This window comes from Artemia franciscana, chromosome 19 (assembly GCF_032884065.1).
Source record: "Artemia franciscana chromosome 19, ASM3288406v1, whole genome shotgun sequence".
NCBI classification, from domain to species: Eukaryota; Metazoa; Arthropoda; class Branchiopoda; order Anostraca; family Artemiidae; genus Artemia; species Artemia franciscana.
This window is the reverse complement of record NC_088881.1, coordinates 25850700-25869845: the sequence shown is the minus strand read 5'-3', so window position 1 is coordinate 25869845 and position 19146 is coordinate 25850700. Positions and strand designations below refer to the sequence as shown.

At 36.7% G+C, this 19146-nt stretch overlaps 1 protein-coding gene across 4 annotated transcripts in view; it reads left to right on the top strand.

Moving 5' to 3' along the window:
• LOC136039478 (uncharacterized) overlaps positions 1 to 18753 on the top strand; it is a 32034-nt gene extending 13281 nt beyond the window's left edge. For 2 of the 4 annotated variants that reach the window (XM_065723260.1, XM_065723261.1), the window contains exons 2-3: positions 11813 to 11997; positions 18329 to 18753. In XM_065723260.1, the coding sequence (XP_065579332.1) occupies positions 11813 to 11997; positions 18329 to 18596 (453 nt within the window). In that variant the 3' untranslated portion in view covers positions 18597 to 18753. Of the gene's footprint in view, positions 1 to 4879; positions 4919 to 8509; positions 8671 to 11812; positions 11998 to 18328 lie in introns of those variants that run through there. The other 2 variants (XM_065723259.1, XM_065723258.1) reach the window with 2 other exon arrangements.
• Positions 18754 to 19146: the final 393 nt, after the last annotated feature.

Sequence of the window (19146 nt, the reverse complement as noted above, 5' to 3'; positions counted from 1 at the left end):
CTGCCAAGGGGACACATTTTTTGGGGGGGTGGGGGTAGGGCCAGGATATGAAGCGTTAAAAAGGGGTCCTTTATCAGTTTGAAGCTTATTGCTTTAAGTTCTTGGGCCAAGGGAAACCATAGACGTATAAGAAAACTATGACCTAATGTAAAACATGTGTTGGACCAACTGAGGTTCAAAAAACTAAAGAAAAAATGTCCCTATGTTTCCCAATAATAAATACTATCTGTAAGCAATTGACAAATTACAAAACTTAAAAGGCACTTAAACTTCTACAATACGGCTCTCTGATTGTTTTGTAGTTTGGAAGGGACGAAGATACCTCAAAGGGTGCATTTTAATGCCAAAACATCCCAGCTCTCATTCAGCCACCAGATAAATACATAATTAGTTCTAAGTGAGAGATAAAGAAAAGGTGAGGTAGAAATTGATGCATAAATCCTAGGGTCGCCACCAAAATTTTTGTTGGGGGGAGGGGTGCAAAAGAAACTTTTAAAAAAATATATATAAAATGTGAAATTAATATCTAATCCCCTATGCTTTTTGGGAATATTTCTGGTCTACGCTGTAATTATGAAAGTAAAGACAAACATTGAACCCAAAAAAGAGCAGGATTTATTCCGTATAGGAGGGTTCCTCATCCCCGCCTCCACCTCATGGTTAAAGGAACTTCGGAGCGTGTTCATTAGATCAGAAACTGAGAGTTAATTCTTTTTTCTTCACCCCAAAGCCATTGGAGACCAACTAGACGCGTGGGGGTGGTATTTCCGGAGGGCTTTTTTCCGAGGGAGCTAAACTTCAGCAATCGGGGCGAATTTCCCCCCAATCCCCATTCGGAACCACTGCTTGTAAACAATCGTGGCTTTGAAAATTGATTGCCAGGTTGATAAGCGTCTTTAGCAAATTTAGCAATCGACAGCTAGTTCAAATAATTATCATAAGACAAGCCAGTCCTGTTATCTCGTAGTAGATTCTTATCTGCTCAGAGTTTAAATTAAGAATCTCATTGAAACTCATGATATTGTGCAACATTTGACCTTTTTTCTTCCTGAAAATAAACAGGGCCACTTCTCCTGGGAGGTCAGTATTTTTTCATCATTTGCCAGCAAAAGATCTTTTGAAGGGTTTTGGCTTTGGCGAAAATGGAAAATGAAGATTGTTATGATGTAAGTACTTCATATTTGCTTCAACCCTTAGTACGTTCTGTAGAAAGCTTTTGGCGGGTAAGGTTTATATTAACAGACTATTCAAGCTGCTAAGAAATAAACTTACCTCCACAGTCAGAATTGCATCATGAATCCAAAACATTCATCGGTGTCGGAAATGAAATTTATCCCCACCCTATGTATACCAATTCAGGGTATAAATTTGCAGATTAAGGAGGTGGGGGTAAAGTTTATTTCTGATGCAAATCAATGTTAAAATTAGGTTCAGGATGCAATTCTGACTATACATGTAAGTTTGTTTTATAGCTAATCGAATAGTCCATTAAGATATTACCTTACCCCTTCTGGCAAGAGGAATTATGTGATAAATATAGGGGGTATGGGAGCAAATTGCCAGGCTTTGCGAATTAATCTCGTCCGATGCAGGGGCTTGATTTTCTATGGGGCAGAGGGCAGCTGCCCCTCCCAACATCATTTTGACCGCTTCCCCCAAAAAACCCACAATCCCAGCTGAATTTCTTTTTTTCATAAATCTTGCCAGAGCTAAGATCCGTAATTCAAGCATCCACAGAAACGGATCAATTTTCTTTGGCATGTTTTTGCCTCTATGGGACTATTAAAAAGAAAAAAAATAACTGAAAGTAAGGTGCAACATTTAAACTTAAAAACGAGCAGAAATGGTAAAAATTTACCGCGGACAATTACCCTCAACATGTCCACGCGCAAAATCGAGTCGGTAAAGAGAAAGGAAGACATAAGAAAATTTCGTATAAGAATTCTGGCGAATTGTCCAAGTAAAAATTTCGTCTGAAAAGCTCACCCCCTGGAAACTTCTATCTCCTTGGTAAATTCTCCCTGTGAAAATTCCCCCCAGCACAAAAATGCGTTCTCTCCACCTAAAAAATGCATACATACTTCCCAATAACAAATACTATACATAGAAAGTAGTCAAATTTTATAACTTAAAGAAATTTCCCCAGGAGCTGTGAGGGGCCATGTTATCTCCAAAGAAATAGTTATTGGGCCTTTCAACTACGATGAAAAAAATTTTGCTGGAAAAAGTGGCATGGGATGGAGCCTAGTTGCCTTCCATTTTTTGGTCACTTAAAAAGGGCACTAGAATTTTTAATTTTCGTTAGAATGAGCCATCTCCCCCCATTCTAGACCCACTGGGTCGATATGATCACCCCTGGAAAAAACAAACAGACAAACACGCATTTGTGATCTTTCTTCTGGCATAAAACACAAAATTTCACATTTTTGCAGATAGAAGCTTTAAACCTCTACAATAGGGTTCTCTGATACGCTGAATCTGATGGTGTGATTTACTTTCCGATTCTATGACTATTAGAGGGTGTTTCCCCTTTTTTCGAACTTCGCCCATTGTTTGCATATAGTATTTTTTATTGGGAGACATACAGACGGGGATTTTTCTGGTGGGGGGTTCGGGGAACAGGGTTTTTCAACTGAAAGTAAGGAGCAACATCAAAAATTAAAAGGAACAGAAATTGTTATGTATATGAGGGGGTGCTCCCCCTCGTCAATACCTCTTTCTTTACGCTAAATTTTTTTCTAGTACTTTCAAAAGAGCTATTTGTTCTAATTAACCGGCCTTTGCGATCTGGGTTCATTCTTAAAGAATTGGAATAAAATTTCGAACTTTAGCGTAAAGAGCGAGGTATTGACGAGGGGCGCATCCTTTCATATACGTAATAATTTTTGTTCGTTATAAGTTTTAATGTTGCTCCTTACTTTCATTTGAAAACAAACTTTTTTTTAAATTAATCTGAAGAACAAGAAGATGAGAGAGGTAGGAAAGAATGGTAGCCCTCCCGATTCCAAGGATCTAGCTTCAACAAGCCCTGACTAATGAATTGTGTTGGGAAAAGGAATATAACTATGTTTTCATAAAGGAGGCTGAAAGGCCCACTTCGATGACACATCTTGGTCCGAGACGCGTGTCTAAGTTATTCTGTTTTGCGTCATTTTCAAAAAAGGCATATTTATGCGAGTTTTTAAAGCTAAAGTAACTAATAATCTAAAAAAATAGTGAGGACGTTAGGGCTTTAGATGTTCAATTATAGTGATATGCTTTATGGATTATGGCGCTGGCTAATCGTCTGTCAACCTACGGCTTGTAATATAACAATTGTTATTATGCAAAAATGAATAGACTTCGAAATGACAGAGTTAGGCACAAGGTCGCCATAATGCTCAATATTTAGCTAAACTTTCTACGCCAAATATTCATCAGGCTTTAGGGTTTGTTTTTTAGTTATAAGAAAATTTCTTAACTGTCCTCATGGTTTAGGTAAGGCAAGTATGCAGTTTAAGGGCATGGCCCCCACCTCTTACATCTATTCCTTACAATGTATCAGGAAAATAGGAGTTTGAACTATTCTTAGGCACCATTTTAGTGGTCTGTGTCCTAGCTGAAAATTGGCTGCCCTGAAAAAGACCCAAACAAACATTTCAAACGACTTGAAGAAGATACCATACTGTACAGAAAATAGAACGGGGGTACAGCCCACTAAAAATGGGCTTAAAAGTTTTTGTTTCCGATTGGCTCACAGGTTTTAGTTCCTTCTGCCAAGGGGACACATTTTTTGGGGGGGTGGGGGTAGGGCCAGGATATGAAGCGTTAAAAAGGGGTCCTTTATCAGTTTGAAGCTTATTGCTTTAAGTTCTTGGGCCAAGGGAAACCATAGACGTATAAGAAAACTATGACCTAATGTAAAACATGTGTTGGACCAACTGAGGTTCAAAAAACTAAAGAAAAAATGTCCCTATGTTTCCCAATAATAAATACTATCTGTAAGCAATTGACAAATTACAAAACTTAAAAGGCACTTAAACTTCTACAATACGGCTCTCTGATTGTTTTGTAGTTTGGAAGGGACGAAGATACCTCAAAGGGTGCATTTTAATGCCAAAACATCCCAGCTCTCATTCAGCCACCAGATAAATACATAATTAGTTCTAAGTGAGAGATAAAGAAAAGGTGAGGTAGAAATTGATGCATAAATCCTAGGGTCGCCACCAAAATTTTTGTTGGGGGGAGGGGTGCAAAAGAAACTTTTAAAAAAATATATATAAAATGTGAAATTAATATCTAATCCCCTATGCTTTTTGGGAATATTTCTGGTCTACGCTGTAATTATGAAAGTAAAGACAAACATTGAACCCAAAAAAGAGCAGGATTTATTCCGTATAGGAGGGTTCCTCATCCCCGCCTCCACCTCATGGTTAAAGGAACTTCGGAGCGTGTTCATTAGATCAGAAACTGAGAGTTAATTCTTTTTTCTTCACCCCAAAGCCATTGGAGACCAACTAGACGCGTGGGGGTGGTATTTCCGGAGGGCTTTTTTCCGAGGGAGCTAAACTTCAGCAATCGGGGCGAATTTCCCCCCAATCCCCATTCGGAACCACTGCTTGTAAACAATCGTGGCTTTGAAAATTGATTGCCAGGTTGATAAGCGTCTTTAGCAAATTTAGCAATCGACAGCTAGTTCAAATAATTATCATAAGACAAGCCAGTCCTGTTATCTCGTAGTAGATTCTTATCTGCTCAGAGTTTAAATTAAGAATCTCATTGAAACTCATGATATTGTGCAACATTTGACCTTTTTTCTTCCTGAAAATAAACAGGGCCACTTCTCCTGGGAGGTCAGTATTTTTTCATCATTTGCCAGCAAAAGATCTTTTGAAGGGTTTTGGCTTTGGCGAAAATGGAAAATGAAGATTGTTATGATGTAAGTACTTCATATTTGCTTCAACCCTTAGTACGTTCTGTAGAAAGCTTTTGGCGGGTAAGGTTTATATTAACAGACTATTCAAGCTGCTAAGAAATAAACTTACCTCCACAGTCAGAATTGCATCATGAATCCAAAACATTCATCGGTGTCGGAAATGAAATTTATCCCCACCCTATGTATACCAATTCAGGGTATAAATTTGCAGATTAAGGAGGTGGGGGTAAAGTTTATTTCTGATGCAAATCAATGTTAAAATTAGGTTCAGGATGCAATTCTGACTATACATGTAAGTTTGTTTTATAGCTAATCGAATAGTCCATTAAGATATTACCTTACCCCTTCTGGCAAGAGGAATTATGTGATAAATATAGGGGGTATGGGAGCAAATTGCCAGGCTTTGCGAATTAATCTCGTCCGATGCAGGGGCTTGATTTTCTATGGGGCAGAGGGCAGCTGCCCCTCCCAACATCATTTTGACCGCTTCCCCCAAAAAACCCACAATCCCAGCTGAATTTCTTTTTTTCATAAATCTTGCCAGAGCTAAGATCCGTAATTCAAGCATCCACAGAAACGGATCAATTTTCTTTGGCATGTTTTTGCCTCTATGGGACTATTAAAAAGAAAAAAAAACTGAAAGTAAGGTGCAACATTTAAACTTAAAAACGAGCAGAAATGGTAAAAATTTACCGCGGACAATTACCCTCAACATGTCCACGCGCAAAATCGAGTCGGTAAAGAGAAAGGAAGACATAAGAAAATTTCGTATAAGAATTCTGGCGAATTGTCCAAGTAAAAATTTCGTCTGAAAAGCTCACCCCCTGGAAACTTCTATCTCCTTGGTAAATTCTCCCTGTGAAAATTCCCCCCAGCACAAAAATGCGTTCTCTCCACCTAAAAAATGCATACATACTTCCCAATAACAAATACTATACATAGAAAGTAGTCAAATTTTATAACTTAAAGAAATTTCCCCAGGAGCTGTGAGGGGCCATGTTATCTCCAAAGAAATAGTTATTGGGCCTTTCAACTACGATGAAAAAAATTTTGCTGGAAAAAGTGGCATGGGATGGAGCCTAGTTGCCTTCCATTTTTTGGTCACTTAAAAAGGGCACTAGAATTTTTAATTTTCGTTAGAATGAGCCATCTCCCCCCATTCTAGACCCACTGGGTCGATATGATCACCCCTGGAAAAAACAAACAGACAAACACGCATTTGTGATCTTTCTTCTGGCATAAAACACAAAATTTCACATTTTTGCAGATAGAAGCTTTAAACCTCTACAATAGGGTTCTCTGATACGCTGAATCTGATGGTGTGATTTACTTTCCGATTCTATGACTATTAGAGGGTGTTTCCCCTTTTTTCGAACTTCGCCCATTGTTTGCATATAGTATTTTTTATTGGGAGACATACAGACGGGGATTTTTCTGGTGGGGGGTTCGGGGAACAGGGTTTTTCAACTGAAAGTAAGGAGCAACATCAAAAATTAAAAGGAACAGAAATTGTTATGTATATGAGGGGGTGCTCCCCCTCGTCAATACCTCTTTCTTTACGCTAATTTTTTTCTAGTACTTTCAAAAGAGCTATTTGTTCTAATTAACCGGCCTTTGCGATCTGGGTTCATTCTTAAAGAATTGGAATAAAATTTCGAACTTTAGCGTAAAGAGCGAGGTATTGACGAGGGGCGCATCCTTTCATATACGTAATAATTTTTGTTCGTTATAAGTTTTAATGTTGCTCCTTACTTTCATTTGAAAACAAACTTTTTTTTAAATTAATCTGAAGAACAAGAAGATGAGAGAGGTAGGAAAGAATGGTAGCCCTCCCGATTCCAAGGATCTAGCTTCAACAAGCCCTGACTAATGAATTGTGTTGGGAAAAGGAATATAACTATGTTTTCATAAAGGAGGCTGAAAGGCCCACTTCGATGACACATCTTGGTCCGAGACGCGTGTCTAAGTTATTCTGTTTTGCGTCATTTTCAAAAAAGGCATATTTATGCGAGTTTTTAAAGCTAAAGTAACTAATAATCTAAAAAAATAGTGAGGACGTTAGGGCTTTAGATGTTCAATTATAGTGATATGCTTTATGGATTATGGCGCTGGCTAATCGTCTGTCAACCTACGGCTTGTAATATAACAATTGTTATTATGCAAAAATGAATAGACTTCGAAATGACAGAGTTAGGCACAAGGTCGCCATAATGCTCAATATTTAGCTAAACTTTCTACGCCAAATATTCATCAGGCTTTAGGGTTTGTTTTTTAGTTATAAGAAAATTTCTTAACTGTCCTCATGGTTTAGGTAAGGCAAGTATGCAGTTTAAGGGCATGGCCCCCCACCTCTTACATCTATTCCTTACAATGTATCAGGAAAATAGGAGTTTGGACTATTCTTAGGCACCATTTTAGTGGTCTGTGTCCCAGCTGAAAATTGGCTGCCCTGAAAAAGACCCAAGCAAACATTTCAAACGACTTGAAGGAGATACCATACTGTACAGAAAATAGAACGGGGGTACCAGCCCACTAAAAATGGGCTAAAAAGTTTTTGTTTCCGATTGGCTCACAGCTTTTAGTTCCTTCTTCCAAGGGGACACATTTTTTTGGGGGGTGGGGGTAGGGCCAGGATATGGAGCGTTAAAAAGGGGTCCTTTATCAGTTTGAAGCTTATAGCTTTAAGTTCTTGGGCCAAGGGAAACCATAGACGTATAAGAACTATGACCTAATGTAAAACATGTGTTGGACCAACTGAGGTTCAAAAAACTAAAGAAAAAATGTCCGTATGTTTCCCAATAATAAATACTATCTGTAAGCAATGGACAAATTACAAAACTTAAAAAGGCACTTAAACTTCTACAATACGGCTCTCTGATTGTTTTGTAGTTTGGAAGGGACGAAGATACCTCAAAGGGTGCATTTTAATGCCAAAACATCCCAGCTCTCATTCAGCCACCAGATAAATACAAAATTAGTTCTAAGTGAGAGATGAGGAAAAGGTGAGGTAGAAATTGATGCATAAATCCTAGGGTCGCCACCAAAATTTTTGTTGGGAGGAGGGGTGCAAAAGAAACTTTTAAAAAAATATATATAAAATGTGAAATTAATATCTACTCCCCTATGCTTTTTGGGAATATTTCTGGTCTACGCTGTAATTATGAAAGTAAAGACAAACATTGAACCCAAAAAAGAGCAGGATTTATTCCGTATAGGAGGGTTCCTCATCCCCGCCTCCGCCTCATGGTTAAAGGAACTTCGGAGCGTGTTCATTAGATCAGAAACTGAGAGTTAATTCTTTTTTCTTCAGCCCAAAGCCATTGGAGACCAACTAGACGCGTGGGGGTGGTATTTCCGGAGGGCTTTTTTCCGAGGGAGCTAAACTTCAGCAATCGGGGCGAATTTCCCCCCGATCCCCATTCGGAACCACTGCTTGTAAACAATCGTGGCTTTGAAAATTGATTGCCAGGTTGATAAGCGTCTTTAGCAAATTTAGCAATCGACAGCTAGTTCAAATAATTATCATAAGACAAACCAGTCCTGTTATCTCGTAGTAGATTCTTATCTGCTCAGAGTTTAAATTAAGAATCTCATTGAAACTCATGATATTGTGCAACATTTGACCTTTTTTCTCTTCCTGAAAATAAACAGGGCCACTTCTCCTGGGAGGTCAGTATTTTTTCATCATTTGCCAGCAAAAGATCTTTTGAAAGGTTTTGGCTTTGGCGAAAATGGAAAATGAAGATTGTTATGATGTAAGTACTTCATATTTGCTTCAACCCTTAGTACGTTCTGTAGAAAGCTTTTGGCGGGTAAGGTTTATATTAACAGACTATTCAAGCTGCTAAGAAATAAACTTACCTCCACAGTCAGAATTGCATCATGAATCCAAAACATTCATCGGTGTCGGAAATGAAATTTATCCCCACCCTATGTATACCAATTCAGGGTATAAATTTGCAGATTAAGGAGGTGGGGGTAAAGTTTATTTCTGATGCAAATCAATGTTAAAATTAGGTTCAGGATGCAATTCTGACTATACATGTAAGTTTGTTTTATAGCTACTCGAATAGTCCATTAATATATTACCTTACCCCTTCTGGCAAGAGGAATTATGTGATAAATATAGGGGGTATGGGAGCAAATTGCCAGGCTTCGCGAATTAATCTCGTCCGATGCAGGGGCTTGATTTTCTATGGGGCAGAGGGCAGCTGCCCCTCCCAACATTAGTTTGACCGCTTCCCCCAAAAAACCCACAACCCCAGCTGAATTTCTTTTTTTCATAAATCTTGCCAGAGCTAAGATCCGTAATTCAAGCATCCACAGAAACGGATCAATTTTCTTTGGCATGTTTTTGCCTCTATGGGACTATTAAAAAGAAAAAAAAATAACTGAAAGTAAGGTGCAACATTTAAACTTAAAAACGAGCAGAAATGGTAAAAATTTACCGCGGACAATTACCCTCAACATGTCCACGCGCAAAATCGAGTCGGTAAAGAGAAAGGAAGACATAAGAAAATTTCGTATAAGAATTCTGGCGAATTGTCCCAGTAAAAATTTCGTCTGAAAAGCTCACCCCCTGGAAACTTCTATCTCCTTGGTAAATTCTCCCTGTGAAAATTCCCCCCAGCACAAAAAATCGTTCTCTCCACCTAAAAAAATGCATACATACTTCCCAATAACAAATACTATACATAGAAAGTAGTCAAATTTTATAACTTAAAGAAATTTCCCCAGGAGCTGTGAGGGGTCATGTTATCTCCAAAGAAATAGCTATTGGGCCTTTCAACTACGATGAAAAAAATTTTGATCGGACGATTTTGCTGGAAAAAGTGGCATGGGATGGAGCCTAGTTGCCTTCCATTTTTTGGTCACTTAAAAAGGGCACTATAATTTTTAATTTTCGTTAGAATGTGCCATCTCCCCCCATTCTAGACCCACTGGGTCGATATGATCACCCCTGGAAAAACAAACAGACAAACACGCATTTGTGATCTTTCTTCTGGCATAAAACACAAAATTTCACATTTTTGCAGATAGAAGCTTTAAACCTCTACAATAGGGTTCTCTGATACGCTGAATCTGATGGTGTGATTTACTTTCCGATTCTATGACTATTAGAGGGTGTTTCCCCTTTTTTCGAAAATAAGGCAACATTTTCTCAGGCTCGTAACCTTTGATGGGTAGGACAAAACTTAATGAAACTTATATATTTAAAGTCAGAATAAAAATCCAATTCTTTTAAAGTAATTAATTTGTTTTGGTTTTGGGCTAAATTTTTCTGAATTCCTCCGAACAACCTTGGGATAGGGGATCTTCTGTGTCTGCGTCTAATTTAAATTATCTCCAGTGAAGAATTCTGGAATTTACTAAAAAATAATTATATTATTGTGTTTTTCTAAATTAAAACATTGATAACTGAACACAGTCAATCGTATTAATTTTCACTGTAATAAAAATTGTTTTCAGTACGTTCATTTTAAGCCCGAGAAATACCAACAATCTATAAAATGACAAATCTCTATACTTGTCTTTACTAGGACTCTTCACCTTATATTCAATTCAGTCCTGAATGGACTGTCCAGTATGGTCCATTGTAGCCTTGCATTGATTGACAACAGAATCATCCCCGTTCTAATATTAAGTGAAAGTAGTCTAGGCCTTCTGCATAGGTATATAGATGATAAAGCAAGAAGATGCAGACAGGTATGAGGGGCGGGGTGTCTTGGGGCTTGTGCCGTGCCCTCTAACTATTAAGAACTGTTTTGTTGTTCAAATAATTTCTTACTTGCTATTTTTGATGTAATTTGCATTTTTTTTTTGCATTTTGTTGAATTTTTGCCACCCTCAAAATATTGGAACCCCTCAGAAACAAATTTCTTAGTACACACCTTCCAAGAGATTAATTGTACTTTTTAGTGGCCATCTAAATTATTGAAAAGAAGTTTAAAGACAAGTTCTAGAGCAGAAAAAGACATGAGCTCGACGAGCATTAATCCTTAAATCATATCTTGATCAGGAGAAAAATTGCTTAAAATACCCTAATTTTCGCAAGAACTGTAGCTGGAAAAGTACATTGGGTTTTAAGGCGATGTGGTACCTTTAAAAATTATTCTATCTAGTCCTTTATAAACTCTTTTTAGTTTGTGTGGCTAGACTATTCAAAATTGATAGAGCGGTCTTGCCATAACTTATGGAGCCTGGATAAGAGATTGGAATAAACGACAGAAAACTAAAAGCAGACGCCTAATGCTCTCATTTAACTTCTCCCATTGTGTTTTTGGGATAGAGATATTCAGATCTAATAAAACTTGCATTATTAGAAAGCGGGTATCTATTTTTTATTAAACAAATCATAATTTTCTGTTTAAAGTTCCGGAAAGAGCAGTTGAAACCTGAAAATGTTTGAGTATACGTGCTAGGAAAACGTTAAAAATCAGCTCAAAGGAAATACCATTTGAGCAATTTAACAGCTTTGAAAGTTACGTATAGGTGTTACATGCTTTGTCTGAAGGCGTTGACAACACAGAGGACGTATTATATATGTTGTAGGCACAGTGAATAGACAGCGCCTTGCTTAACAATTATTAAAAGATTGTTCTTTTCTTTATTTTAAACTAATATCTCGTTAGCTTTTAGAACTGTACATTCAAGATCTCCTATCAGTTTTAATCATAATTTTAAAGAAATATTTCATTTAAGTAATTAGGCTGTTTTGGGATTTCTCTGTGGTACTGGAAAAATTTGGTACCTTTGTCTTTGAGAAGGTCAGCCGACACTGAGAAGCGAAAAATGATTTTAAGGTGTCGAATGGCCTTAAAACCATGTCTTCAAAAGGGCACTCCTAACTCCAAATAAACACGAGTTAAACTTTCTAACTGACTATATTGTTTACAGATGAGTCGATCTATCAACGACGTTCGTGGTATTTTTGAAGAGCGGCGGCCAAGTCAGTCTGTCCTTGACGCTGAAAAGCAAATCACAGAACTTTTTAGCGACATTCACGTACATGCTCGAATGCCAAGCACTGATGGTACTAATTCCTTTACTGACGAGGAGGGATCGCGGAAGACCTCACCTAGGTAACCCTCAGTTTTAAGCTAATATTCAATTCGTGTCAAAATGTTTTGTGTTATGCCATGTCATTGTAAGTATCTTTTTATTTCTGGCAAAGAAATTTGTCCTCTCTACTTTAGATTGCCGCAAGAAGAACTATCTTAAAATCAGCTGAATAATTCTTCGTCTGGTGCAAAAAGATGGTATCTAATTGGTGAGATAGTGCCCCACCCAAATGGACACCCTTGCTCCCAGCTCCCAGCGGTACTTGTTGTAAGGGACGATGGATGCAGTAAAGATGTACAAGATTGAATAGACAATTCACACATTGGGTTCTACAGTGAAAAATGTCGGGAAGAATAGAGCACTCAATTCTTTTAATGGCATTGTCATTGCATCAGTCCACTTTAGGGCTTCATATGTTGCTAGTTAATTTTTCCCGGTTTCCCCTAGAATTGGGTTTGTTAAACTCCCATTTACATGAGCCAAATGACGCTTTTCTAGGTATTGTCTCCTCTGGAAAATATATATGGTTTTAAATAAGCTGTTTAACAGCCTCTTTTTCGTCTTCTTCTTCCTTAAAACTGTTCTTTTCATACAGCTACTTAGTTTAATATATATAGGGATTTTAGTTTGGAGTAATTCTGTTCCTTTTCATATCATTGGTTTTTCTTGAATTTGCTTGTTTTTCGAAGAAACAACTATTAAAATTAAATAAAGTCATTAGTACATTTTTTGTCTATTGCTTACCCAATTGCATCCCATCTTTCAAGTTGGTTCTTTTTTGCTATTGCAACAACAGCTGCTTAATATGCTTCATCAAACATATCCTATTCTCTCTATTTTCTTTTATAATTGGTTTATTTTGATACTGGTAAGAAAGAACTGGTGAAGAAAGAGAAGATAAAAATACTGCTTAAATTCTTCACCCATCCAGTTTGTCCCATATTTTCCAAGTAGTTTTAGTCTAGTGATAGAAACTTCTTTCTTTTTCTTTTTAGTTTATCTTTTTTTATCGTTGATTATTATTGTTTTAGATTTGGAATGAAGGTGCTTGTTTCTATTCGTAGTATCAGTTAAATTTAGAATTACAATTCACTTGTAAATTTCAAATTTTCCTCAAATTTGAAATTTTCCTCGAAATAAACTCATAATATCTTACAAAGGTGTTCAATAAGTGCAGAGTGCGCTTGTAGGTAATTATATAAAAGGTAATAATATACATATAAAGGTAATTAATATAAAAGGTAAGCTTGTAATTGTTTTAAAAAGTAGAATTGTGGCAAAGAGTCAAACTTTAGCGTAAAGAGCGAGGCGTTGAGGAGCTGACAACCCATTTCATATACGGAGTCATTTCTGTTCGTTTTAAGTTTTAATGTCGCTCCTTACTTACAGTTAAAAAAAAGTTTTTTTTTATATTTATTGCAGATAGGAGCTTGAAACCTCTACACCAGACTTCTCTGATATGCTGACTCCTTATTTATAAGGATGGGAAAAATTTATTCATGGAAATATAGACCATTTTCAAAATTTTCGCTTGTGTCCTAGTAATTATAGTAGGTCAACTAGAGGAAAAATAAATTAGTTTCTATATTTTTTTGGGAAAAAAACTGGGGTTTTGAATCGACAAGGACAAAAAAAGAAGAAGAAAAAGCAAATATTTCGATTACATCACAGATAACCAACTTTCAGTGATCGGGGTATAAGCCAATGGTACCAATTTTGGAAAATACAGGGAGGAAACAAGGATTTTGTTCTATTCTCTGCCTAAAGATGCAAAAAGGCATTTTTCAAAATTACGAGGATAATTTTTGCTTGAGAAGAAACAAAATGTCAATCTAAAGGTATTTTTCCACATCTAGGGGGTAATTTTATCCCTTGCTGTAGGTGAGCCTGCACAGAAAATGGTAAAGAAATAAAACAATGAGTCTAGTGATTTTTGTTCACCGGGTGGCAGCCCTACTCAGAGCAGTAGTAGGAACGATAGAATTCTGAAGGCATATAAACTCGGATAGTTCACATATTGTTAATTATTTTATGAACAAAATTTCGTTTTATATATCCCAAGATGAGGTAATTTTTGGATTCATATACATTTGATAGTATTATCATTTACGCAGATGTATGATTTATCGACTAAAGAAGCGACAGAAACCGCCCTGCAATGCCAACAGTATTTAGTAGCTAAAGAAGACATTTTTGTATCACAATGCAACAATAACAGATACCTTATGATCCCAAGTGTCCCAATAATCTCAAGCTTTTTGTGGTTAATCTGGTTAAGTTTTTCATTTTCAGTGTTAACCTGTTTTTGCATATTTTCGAATGCTGTCCCTCCTCAGAATATTTGTGAACCTACACTTACGTGTCTGATGCATCTTTATAAAACAAGTTTGGAATGATTTTGGTCATAATATCAAACAGTTCGTGGTAACGAACTGTAGTAAGGAGCGACCCGACTCAATAGTAACTAAAACTCTAAAAAATAGAATTTTGATATCAATAGCTACATCAAAAGAATCGCATTGTAATGCTGATTTTAAATATATAAGTTTCATCAAGTTTAGTCTTACCCATCAAAAGTTACGAGCCTGCGAAAATTTGCCTTATTTAGGAAAATAGGGAGAAACACCCCCTAAAAGTCGTAGGATCTTAACGAAAATGACACCATCAGATTTAGCGTATCAGAGAACCCTATTGTAGAAGTTTCAAGCTCCTATCTACAAAAATGTGGAATTTTGTATTTTTTGCCAGAAGACAAATCACGGGTGCGTGTTTATTTGTTTGTTTTTTTTTCCCCAGGGGTCATCGTATCGACCAAGTGGTCCTAGAATGTCGCAAGAGGGCTCATTCTAACGGAAATAAAAAGTTCTAGTGCCCTTTTTAAGTGACCGAAAAAATTGGAGCGCATCTACGCCCCCTCCCACGCTCTTTTTTCTCCAAAGTCAACGGATCCAAATTTTGAGATATCCATTTTATTCAGCATAGTCGAAAACCATAATAACTATGTCTTTGGGGATGACTTACTCCCCCATAATCCCTGGGGGAGGGGCTGCAAGTTACAAACTTTGACCAGTGTTTACATATAGTAATGGTTATTGGGAACTGTACAGACGTTTTCAGGGTGATTTTATTTTGTTTGGGGGTGGGGCTGAGGAGAGGGGGTTATGTAGGAGGATCTTTTCTTGGAGGAATCTGTCATGGGGGAAGAAGAATTCAATGAAAAGGGCACAGGATTCTCTAGCATTACTATAAGAAAACAATGAAAAATAAACACGAAAACGTTTTTTCAAATGAAAGGAAGAAGTAGCATTGAAACTTAAAACGAAAAGAGATTATTACGCATATGAGGGGTTCTAAAAATACTTTAGCATAAAGAGCGAAGTATTTAGGAGGAGATAAATACCTTGCTCTTTATGCTAAAGTATTTTTAGTAATTTCAACTATTTATTCTACGGCCTTTCTGATTCAGGGGTCATTCTTAAAGAATTGGGACGAAACTTACGATTTAGTGTAAAGAGTGAGGTATTAACGAGGGTACAAACCCCCTCGTATACATAATAAAAATATAAGGTTATGAAAGTTTGTTACGTAAGTTAATTCTTAAGTTACGTATATTTTTTACTAATAAAAACGTTCGTTAAAAATTAAAAGTTCTAGTTGCCTTTTTAAGTAACCGAAAAATGGGAGGGCAACTAGGCCTCCTTGTCCACCCCTTATTTCTCAAAATCGTCTGATCAAAACTAAGAGAAAGCCATTTAGCCAAAAAAAGAATTAATATACAAATTTCATTTTAATAATTTATGTGCGGAGAGCCAAAACCAAACATACATTAATTCAAAAACGTTCAGAAATTAAATAAAAAAAAAACTAATATTTTTAGCTGAAAGTAAGGAGCGACATTAAAACTTAAAATGAACTGAAATTACTCCGTATATGAAACGGGTTGTCCCCTCCGCAATCCCTCGCTCTTTACGCTAAAGTTTGACTCTTTGCCACAATTCTACTTTTTAAAATAATTAAAAGCTTTAGCGTAAAGAGCGAGGGATTGCGGAGGGGACAACCCATTTCATATACGGAGTAATTTCTGTTCATTTTAAGTTTTAATGTCGCTGCTTACTTTTAGCTAAAAAATTAGTTCTTATTTATTTAATGAAATCCTATCGCCTTTGGGTCTTGTGTAATTTCATTGTATGCACAATGTACATCTATAGAGGACAATGCCCAAATACTTCGTTAAATCAATAGCCGCATTTTGATGTCTTATTTTTTGCGCCTGTCAAATTATTAAAGTACTGGCAATGTACTCACTACTTACTATGGCGCCCATGGGCATTGTGATTTTAAACCGGTCAACTTACGAATGATATATATCCACAAGGTTCATAAAACTTGCTTCTAAATTATTCTGAGAATTTCTTCGTATGGCAAATGATAATTGGGGTATAATTTATAATCGTTCCGTGATTTTTTTTTGTTAAACCTATACGATTTAGCTCTCTCAGAGCATTTCATTTAGCACCCATTTTTTAGTTTGATAGTAGGGAGCTGGCACGTACGCAGGGGGGGCCCGGGCCCTCCGAAACTTTGAAATGTTGAATTTCCCCATGGTTTCTTGGGATTTCTGGCAAAGTAGAACATTTATTAAGAATCTAGATACATGTGTGAAGCCTTTTTTGGGGGGATTTTACAGCATGTCATTATCCGGTCAAGTCACTGCCCAATTATTAACCCGTTTTCTGTCTAACTTTTTACCCTCTTTGAAGTAATTAGCAATTGTGCTGTTATTTTTTTTTGTAAAGAGAGTTTGCTTTCCACAGCAAAACAGAATTATCCTTGATTTTAGAGCTTTTATCCCCCCCCCCCTTTCAGGATAAAGTACAGCTTTTAATGGATCAATTTTGGAAACTGTCATTTTTAATTAAAATCTACATTTTTTCAATAAAAGAAATACCCCCCAGAGCATCCATATTGCACTGTTAACCCTAAAATTTCCCTTTTAGTGGGATATAATAGATTAATCACTGGTTCTAAATCGCTATGAACATAACCTGAGCCTAAAACCTACTTTTGACGCTTCAGTCAAAAGCCTTTGAGCCAACTACCTACCTACTACTGTTCTACTGTTACTACTACTGTCCCTACTACCCCACCCCCCATCCGCTACAATACTACAGATTAAAGTTAGTCTGTATTTTTCGATATAAATGCTTTTCGCATTAATAAATTAAAAAAAGGTGCTACTTTATATCTGCTATTTCGAAGGTTTTGACCCCCCCCCCCCCCCCCGACAAAAAATCCTGCGTACGTGCCTGGTAGGGAGGTTTGTGAAACGATACTTACAGAACGCTAATAAGGTAAAACGTTATACAAAATAGCGAACAGAACTTAGGTTTCTGAATGTATTTTGTGCTCATATTCCGTTTACTCTAAATAAAGCAGGAACTTGAAAGGCTAATAATAAAGTTCTAGTTTACTGAACTTTCCTTATATCATTATTTTGTTCGTTATAAATATTAGAATAAAATTAGACAAGATCTAATCGACTTGGTATATTTAAATAGAGTATATTTTAATTATAATTCTTGAAAGGAGTCTATTTTAAAATGGATACCCAGTATACTCTGAAGCCGTTACTGTTGGTTTAAAATACGGGTCCTGGTGGGTGAGTCCTAAAAACACTAATTTAGCACAAAATGAGATAGTTTCAGGCCACAGCACTCGACATAGTATGCAATATTGGACGGATAATTCTTTTAGTGTTGATTTCTGTCTCTTAATCGAACAATCCTCAACTCAAGTTAATGTTGGGGGGTTTTCCTCTTTCCCCCACTTAGTCCAACTACTACTACCACCTGGTCAGCATCTCCAAGCACTACTTGTTCCACCACACACGGCTAACTTCTGCTAAGCGGAAAATGCGTCGCCTAGCATGCATGATTTCTAAAACTGGTCAACCCCTGGATGGTCGTCTCGACTAAGCTTCTTCCTGGGCAACAAATATACTTCAATTTAGCTGATTGATGTTCTAGGAGATATACATAAAAATGTGTCCTGGACATGTACCAAGTAGTGTCAATTCTCAAAAAATTAGGGGGTGGTGGTGGCAAGTCTTAGGGGGTTGCTTATTTTTTCAATGAAAGTACCAAACAATTATTTATCAGTGACAATACCAAAAAATATTATTTTTAAAAATTTTATAGGAATTTTTAGGAAGCTGGTGAAACATATAGAGTGACATCTTGGCCGTAAACCATTAATTTTTAATCCCTCTAATTGGTGCTTCTGGCTATCACTTGAATCTTAACCCATATAACGGAAAGACAAATGCTATTTAAAATTTCCTTTTTTTTGCAGTTATGATAAAAATCGAAACCTTCAAAATATTGAGCGCCATTTATCGATGAAGAAGACGATACGAAAAAAGATGACCAGAGATCTCCAAAATGCCTTCGTTGATTACCCTGAACTGCAAGATTTGCCAAAAAAGGATCCAAGCCAAGAAATGACTCTACTGGACATGCTGCGATTCCAAAATGAAGAAACTACTAAACGAAATGATGAAAGTGAGAAAAGACCAGGCTTTTGGAAAAAACTTACTATGCGAAAAGGGAAAAGAAAATAGACTAAACATTGTGTTAAAAGTTCCTAAAAATGGATTTGGTACTTGTGTGATAGACTGGCCAATCAGCCTCTGTGATATCGTCGTTTATTTCATTCCAAAATAATTTTTTTATTTATTATAATAGTACAATAGAGTATAGTAAAGGATATAAATTTTGCGTCAGGTGTTCTTTTTTTTAGATATTTGTATCACGGTTATTGTTTTTTTTAGATATTTGTAGCAACAAATGTCATAAACTTTAAACTTCAAACACTTTGGGGCTTCCAGGGAAGAAGAGTGGCTTCAACGGGGGGCATATCTCCCCCTTTGATTTTGATTCTTTTTGGGTGTATTTCTAATGAAAATACCTTTCCTTTGAATTTCAACTGACAAATAAAAAAAATGCAGAGAGGGGGCAAAGAGTCGAAAGTATTGATATCTATGCCGTGAAGTTTTTATGGCACTTGGTATTTACCAAGTGACATAGCTATCGCAAATTCTGTCGGTCTGTCTGTCCCGGTTTTGCTAGTTTAGGCACTTCCAGATAAGCTAGGACGATGAAATTTGGTAG